Source organism: Egretta garzetta, unplaced genomic scaffold (genome assembly GCF_000687185.1).
Source record: "Egretta garzetta isolate BGI_Z169 unplaced genomic scaffold, ASM68718v1 scaffold202, whole genome shotgun sequence".
Taxonomy (NCBI): domain Eukaryota; kingdom Metazoa; phylum Chordata; class Aves; order Pelecaniformes; family Ardeidae; genus Egretta; species Egretta garzetta.
The window spans coordinates 1,576,309-1,584,383 of record NW_009258891.1 but is presented as its reverse complement, the minus strand read 5'-3'; the positions used below and the strand labels follow the sequence as shown (position 1 = coordinate 1,584,383).

At 52.8% G+C, this 8,075-nt stretch overlaps 1 protein-coding gene across 1 annotated transcript in view; it reads left to right on the top strand.

Moving 5' to 3' along the window:
* The window catches only part of LOC104122032 (voltage-dependent L-type calcium channel subunit alpha-1S), a 48,866-nt gene that overhangs the window by 759 nt on the left and 40,032 nt on the right, over positions 1–8,075 (top strand). The window contains 1 exon segment of the mRNA XM_009634105.2: positions 4,888–4,993. Coding sequence (XP_009632400.1) covers positions 4,888–4,993 — 106 coding nt within the window.

The window sequence follows — 8,075 nt, the reverse complement described above, 5'->3', positions numbered from 1 at the left end:
CGGGTGAGGAAGGGGCACAGTGCCCATCCCAGGGTGGGGATGGAGCCAGGCGGAGGAGGAGGGCCAGGCTGGGGGAGTAGGAGCTGAGGATGGAGCTGGGAACAACAGGCTGCCCCAGGGGAAAGGTTTGGGAATGGGTAGCAAGACCATGGTGAGCTGCTTGGGGTGGCTCTTCATGCACGTCACCGCTTGCCTGATACTGCAGCTGCTCCCTGGCCTGGTGGTGGGGACTGGCCAGCATCCCCCGAATCCTTGCCGACAGCACTGTCCCCCTTTCCCATCCCTCCCTGGCACTGCTGTCACAGGGGAAGGCTTTTCCATTCAGAGGGACGGTATCTCTCTGTGCCTCCAGCTTAATTTAGGGATGGGGTTTGGGTGGTTGCTCTTTGGCCACCTTTCCACTGGGGCGTTATAGCTCAGAAATACCAAAATGTCATGTTTCTGCCACCCATCCAGGAACTATTTTAGGCCATTAGATATTGTCTTGTTCACCTGTATGTTATGGAACAAAAGAGGATGGGAGATTAAACAGTTCACTTTGGCTTCAGCAAAACATTTGGGTTCAAGCAAAAACGATGGGATTTGGGGATGTTTCCAGCAAATCCAGTTCTTCCACCCCAACTTTCCGCATTTCAGCTTCTGAACTTACCTGCATGTTCCTGGCTTGGTAGGATCATCTCAGCCCTGGCCAGGCTTTGCTCCTCTTGGAGGTGGCTTGGTCGCTGAAGGGCTGCAGGGCCCGGCCCTGCCCGTAGCAAAGGCTGCCTGTGTTGCTGTACACACGGTGCCGTGGGGACACCAAACCCATGCCCCCGTGCTCCCAGAGATGCCATCTTGTTCAAAGCCCAGGGCGTCCAGTGTGCAGGCACTCGGGGCATGCTTACACTGCTGGTGGTGCTGTGCCTTCAAGGAGAGGGAGCAGAGCCAAAATTGGGGAATTCTCCATTTCTACTTCTCTGGCATGAGGACTGGGTTGTTCTGCAAGCGCAGGGAAGGGAACTGCATCTGTGTCTTAAATAGGCATTGGGTATGGAAGAAACTTGTGCATACGCCCTAGTGGCAGGGGAAGAGCTGGAAATAGGACTTACATCTTCCAACATGCTCAAGCACATTCCTCCTCCTGGGCCAACGCATGCCAGAGAGAGTGCGTCGCGCAGTGGGGGTCTCTCCCACATTGGTGCCCTGGAAGGGGAGTGTGGAAGGGAGAGGTGGGTGTCCCACCAGGAAGGCTGGAGGTGCAGGTGGTCCTGATCTGCACAGGACAAATGATCCAGGGCATCAGGTTTCCCCAGCGCCTCTCTCGGCTGTATTTATACCCAGACGCACCTGGCTGCCCTTGTTGGGGGATCAGGGGTTGCAAGGCGTGACAGGGTCGCTCCAGTTCCTGCAGGCTGTTAGGGGCTTCAGCGCCAGGCCGGTTGCCAAGGGGAGATTAGCTGTGACCATTTTCTGTGGGGATACCTGGCGTCTGGTTCAGTATGACAGCACACATTCCTGTTCCCTGGGCCCATCTCTGCTGTGCAGCTTCTGCTGTCAGCGCACAAAGCTGAGCCACAGGATTGGGTCGGGGTCTTTTCCAGGCAGTTGGAGAGTGGGGAGCGTCCCTGCACTCAGCCTAGGGTGGGTGAAATTCAGGCTGGCTTGAGGCAGAGGGGTTCTGATGCTGAAGTTTGCTCACATCTCAAAAAACATGCTTGTTAGCACAAGGAAATCTAGGTACTCTGCAAATTGCTGTGCATTGTGTGCTCGACAGCCAGCCCAGCAAGTTGATGTTTGCTGGGACACGTCTGGCTTTGTGGTGTCACGCTGATACTCCAGCTTCGTTTTGCAGCCAGGAGGACTTCAAGGCAGATGGATGAGGAGTCTGGCGACCCTGCAGCGTAGAGCTGTAGGGCACTAAGGGCCTAATTCCTGCGGCAAGGCAGATGCTGGGCCCCTTGGATGCTGTGTGACAGGAGGCTGCTGGAGAGAAAGAAGTGAGATTGCAGGACAAGGGGATGAGGAGACTGTTGAGGTTCTGGCTCCATGGCAGGAGGCAGAGGCACCGTGTCCAGTGACACTACATGCCTCTTTTTGGGTTCAGTCTGTCCCACTGCATTTCTACCTAATAACTATGCCAGACTTGCAAGCAGCAAGCTGATTCCAGCTCCAGTTACAAGATGGGTCAGCCTTCAGGGAGGAGGAAAGAGCTACGTGGCTGTTTTCCCAGAGCAGGAGGATGGGCAAACCTTTCCCTTCTGCCTGTCAGTGGCCAATGTGGCAGGACCTAAGCCATGATTCCTGCTCCTCTTTCCACAGCTCTCTCCAACTTGCTCCATGATGCTGAATGGTCCCTGCGCTCCCACACCATCGCAGCCACGTGGCGACTGGGATGAGTGTTGGCAACGTTCATCTGACCTGGTCAGAGCAGGCAGGGAAGCCTCTAACCCCCAGGCTCTGCCCCATTACATGGAACACAGAGGGGAACAGCTTTTCCAGCTGATTTCAGTTTTTAAAGTGGCATCAGGTGGATGGACCGAAGGGTCCAGAAAAGGCAAAATAACCTGTGATAAGGATAGGACACACCAACAGCACTCAGCCAGCTCAGCAGGCCAGTATGGAGAGGATGCTCCCTAGGTGCCCCTTGCCCTGGGATGCTGGATTGGAGTGGTATGGCCACCACAGCTCAAGGCAGGCGTCAGTGTAATTATCTGGAAAGCTGAGCTAATCAGTTGATTAACTGTGGTGTAGTTAAGCGTCAGTATGTCTGCAGGACCTCTCTGCTGGGGTGCTGAGTTTTGAGGGCTGTGCTGGGCTCTGTAGTGGCATCAGTCATAGAATCATAGAATAGAATCATAGAATCGTTTAGGTTGGAAAAGACCTTTGAGATCATCAAGTCCAACCGTTAACCTAGCACTGCCATCCCACCCCAAAGGTGCCCTAAGCACCTCATCTACCCTTCTTTTAAATCCCCCCAGGGCTGGGGACTCGACCCCTTCCGTGGACAGCCCCTTCCAGTGCCTGACAGCCCCAAGGGGAAAGAATTGTTCCCCATGGCCAACCTCGCCCTGCCCTGGCACAACTTGAGGCCGTTTCCCCTCGTCCCATCGCCCCTTCCCTGGGAGCAGAGCCCGACCCCCGGGCTCCCCCCTCCTCTCAGGCAGTTGTAGGGAGCGATGAGGGCTCCCCTCAGCCTCCTCTGCTCCAGGCTGAACACCCCCAGGTCCCTCAGTCTGCATGGCTGAGCCGTAGGTGTTCCCACAGAGCATGTTCCTGGGAACTTCCCCTTTGGAAGGTCTGCCTAGGTGAGATGGGGATTCTGGGAAATCCTGTCCTGTACTGGAACCTCTGTACCTGCTGGATGAGTTTTACCACTTTGCCCATGATGCCAGGTTGGTAGTTACAGGCGGGGATGGGGATGAGAGATCTCCAAATGGCTTATGGGGGTTGACGCTGGCTGTGGTCGTATGTATGGATAGGACAACGGGAAGGAGACAGGGCTAGAGGGGAGTGTGGTGATTTATGTCACTGTTTGTTGATTTACACTGTAGGTGGCTTTGGTCCAGTGGGCACCTGGACCAACATTTTCATTTCCTCCATCTGCTTTTAGTTTCAGTGGCTTCCAGGGGTACAGGCAAGGGAAGTGGATCAGGGACAACTGAGATGTACTCATCAAGAAACATCTTGGCCAGGAAACTTTGAGATTAGCATTGTGATCAAAAATGTTTCTTGTAGGTTTTTGTGTCTTGCTGTACCCAAGCTGTCTTCTGGCAGCATGAGGCCACCAGATGAGTGGAAAAGACCCCTTTGCTTGCTACGTGCATTGCATGGTGTGGCGGCTGGGCGCAAGCACTTCAGAGCTGCAGCAGGGCCTGGATGTGACCAGCACAGGGGCAGCAAAAGATGATGTCTGTCTTCTGACCAGATGTCTACTGCACTCCCAAGGTATCACAGGGTGACAGGTTTGAACCGTGCTGGGAGGAACAGAGAGTGGGGTCCCTGGCCATGGACAAGGTCCTGGAGCCAGAGCTTGAGCTCTTCTGGGGCTTCAGGAACATGATAGCTGAATCTTGACCCTGAGGGTTCAGTGGCCCAGCAGAGCAGTGACAGCAGCAGGAGCCTGGCAGTGACCAAGTGCCTGTCCTAGGTCCTTCGGGGGGGGAAATAGCAATTCACCCTGTTTGTTCAGAGATGTCATAGGGCCCAAACAGCACAATTACACCTTCTAGGGAGTAGGATGGAGCGCAGGCTGAGCACTCCAGTTACTCCCATCCCTCCTGGGCGCTGTCACAGGAGCACTGGGGCTGTAGGACACCCAGGCCTGTTAGCAGCTGGATGTTCTGCTAGGAGGCCCTGGCTGAGCTGTCTTGCCCCTAGATACCTTCTAGTCAGGGAGACACGGCCCGCCTGAGATCTGCTGCTCAGCAGCATCTCCCTCACAGACACTGAGTTCAGAGGGAGCCAGGGCCAGCACGCTCTGCAGGGTGATGCTTTGGTTAAGTGCCTATATTATGCAAGAAGGTCCTTACCCTTCAGGATGATTCACTGAAGGATGAGGAGGAGGAACCTACCACCTCTCCCATCCCCTTGTTATTCCTCCACTGCAGCCTTTTAATTTGTGCCCCCTGCCCATATGTCCTGCGCCAAAGCTTCCCCTCTCCAGTAGCCATCCCCTGTGTGTCCCAGCCTTGCATCTCATCCTGGCCCATTCCCTCCCTCCCCAGGGACCCAAGAAATGGGCAGCAACCAAGGATGTGCAGAGGGTGAGGTCTGACTGCTCTCTCTGGTTCTCTGCCCCAGTGGGAGATCGTTTCCCCACAGCCCATGGGGTTTCCACGCATACCCAGACAGGGCAGGGCTGTACCGGCTTTTTCATTCCTGTCTCCACTCCTTAACACTTCCTCTCAGACCCTTCGAGATCATCATCCTCCTGACCATCTTTGCCAACTGCGTTGCACTGGCCATCTACCTGCCGATGCCCGAGGATGACACCAACGTTGCCAACTCCAGCCTGGTAAGGCACAGCCCATCCCACTGTCCCCCCTCACGGGACGGCCAGGCACTCGGCTGCGAGGGCTCTCTGGAGCTGGTCTGCAGCGTGACATGGGTGCAAGGTGGTGATACCCCTGCTGCTGCCCATGGGGTGCAATCAGGCATCGTTGGTCCAGCGAGAGATGCTGCAAAGTCAGAGGGAGGCAGAGTGGTGGAGAAACGGCTGCAAAAGGGGTTTTCAGAGGGGCTGAAACCACCACTAGGTTGAGATCAAAGGGAGCAGATTGGTGTGGGAAGTACACAGGGAGGAAGAACTGATGCCCAAAAAAGAACACATTCCCTCCATTTTTTTATCATGACACTTCCAAGAGGAAACATCTCATTCCAGAAAGGCTGAAATGTTTTGTTTCAGCATTTTTGGAATAAAATTTTCTGACTTTTCATTTCAAAGCTATATTTGAATTTTGGTACTTTTTATTTAAGAGGGAAAAAAAAAATACATCTCTGTTAAGCAGAGAGATTGCTCCTTTCCAATTAGTTATTCCTTGGGGTTTTTTGCCTGGAATAAGATGTTTTGATGTGATCCAAATCAACAGTTAGCACTATTCTTGGTTTGCCACCCCTTTCCCTCTTCACATCCCCATGGCAGTTCAATCCACCATTGAGAGTCAAAGTCTGGTGACTAAATCAAAGCCTCTAAATGTGCCCTTTTTAAATGAGATGTTCTCTTCTGCTTATTCCAGGGCTCCTCTGTGCCGAGGTTGGGTGTCTTGCATGCAGGCATTGCTGGCAACTTGTGACTTAAAAAAGCACCTCTCTGTTTTTTGCCTGTTCCCTAGAGACTCTGCAGGGAAAAATGCTAAAGCAGTCAAAGAATCTGAGACACAAAACACAAAGTACACTTTTACTTGTGCAGTTTTTAGTACCAGGCTTTTAGTGGCACTGAAGGTAGCGTTTACTTCTTATTTCCTTGGCAAAAGAAGAAAAGGGGTCATTAGTGGCAATGTGTTACTATGTCTTTTAAAAATAAAGCCAAGATAGGTTTAATTCCCCACAGAGGAGGGGAATTAAAAATACCCCCTGTACTTTGGGATGCTCATTCAACCCCCCGGCGCGCCGTCTCGCCAGCTTTAATGCCTGGGAGCTGGGGGCAGAGTTAAGCTCAAGATATTGGTTTGGTTTCTTCCCTGGCCGAGGAGGCATAACAGGATTGGGAAGGCGCAATTATCTCAGCTGAGATATTAAAGAGGCAAAACAAAACTGGGTCAGGTTGAGCATGGAAAGCAGGAGGTGGGGACAGCGGGGATGGGGGCTTCCCGCTGGGAAGGGTTTTGGGACTTGGCTGAGAGGAAGACACCTGGGCAGGCAGAGCTGGAAAAGCCCAGCAGCATGGGGCAGTGTGGGATGACGGGGGGTGGGCAACCCGCCCGCAACCCGCCCGCTGGTGCCCCGGCGGGGGCTGCTGCTGCCCAAGAAGGACCAACAGCCTTTCCCATTAATCAGAGGCAAGCAGGCACAGAGTAAGTAATGTCATCTATAAATGAAACTTCATCTATTTGTATTTATTGTATATTAGATTACCTATGCTATATCCTATTGGGGGATTTTTCAGCCTGTGCCGTGCCAACAGCCCCTTGTAGCAGGAGCCTGGCAGCCCCAGGCCTCTGTTCTTTTGTCCCTGCTCTGTGTGTGCCCTTGTCATCATGTTCTAGTGGCTTTGTAGGAGCAATCCCAGTGGAGAGCTGAGCCAGACCCCTGTCACCTCCAGCATCAGGCTGTGATCTGCCTGGCGCCCGCGGGGAGTGCAGCAAAGGCCTGTTGGAAGTGTTTCCTCCTGCAGCACAGAGATGCTGCAATCTGCATTTAATCTCTGCCTGTCACTTTTTTTAATTGCCTCTTTTTATTGCCCTGTCCTCTCTGGAGAGGATGGAGTTTCTCTAACAAATTGTTGAGGAGGCAAAGTGTATGAGGGGAAACTGAGTCAGAGCAGCGAGGACATTGAGCCCCGTTACTTGTGGCTGGGGCTCAGCCTAGCGAGCTCACAGCTAACGGCCGTGCAGGAGCCTGTCCAGCCCAAGCTTCCTTTGGAGAAGCCTCCTGCATCCCAGGCACTTCACGCAGTGGAAGCCACTCTGCTCTAAAGCTGGGTCTCTCGGGCAAGGAGAGTCTCGGGAGGGGAGGATCTCCTGGGGGGCCTCTGTGGCCACCTTCTTCCTGCAAGGTTGGAAAACCCAGAGAGCAGCCGTGCTCGTGACTCTGCCTGTCCAGGACCACCCAGCTAAGATTTGCACACAGAGTTTACGCTAGATTTGGAATGAATCTCATGAAAGTTTTGTCAACCAGAGCTCGTTTCGGGGGATGAAAAAAGTACGTTTAATAACCTGTAAATCTATGAATCCATTTCGCTTTCTCCTGGAAGAAATACAGTTGTTTAACTTCAACATATTTCATTACTATTCCTTTTAGGTTAGATGTCTTCTAATTAACAAGATACTTCTTTTGTAATGCTGTTTTTGTCTAATTTTGTCTAATGAAATCAAAATATTTTCTTTGATCCTGATGAAATGATTTTGACTTCTCAACTTGATTGACAATTCACAGCGTTTATTTTCCCTTTGACTTGAGTTTCTAAAATTGTCAGCAAGCTCCAAATCACACCGTTTGCCTTTCAGTGGAAGCCTTGTTCCAGGAGCAAGCAAGTTCAGAAATGTGTTTAGCAAGGCAGGTTACTCAAGGGGATTCACCCAAGAAAATACAGATGTTTGCATGTGAGCTGGCTGCTGGCCCGTTATGGTCAGTGGAGAAATAAAGGCAAATTTAGAGTCGGGTTTGTCTCCCCGGGCGGTTGGTCTCCCCACACGCTGCCCATTTTTCCCCACTAACATGACCAAGGGCGACTGCTCAGGGGGAGGCCGCCCTTTCAGAGCATCCAAAAGCTGCTGTTGCTCTTTAGCCGGCATCTTGAGGGATGCGCATAAAGATGCAGCTGTATGAGCTTCCCCGCCTCAGTCCTCCCTTTGCTCCGGGCTGGAGCTGCTGTCGAGGGCCAGCAGCCTGCGCAGCCTGCGGCTTTGTGAGCCCCTCAACCCCTCCCGCTCCACCCC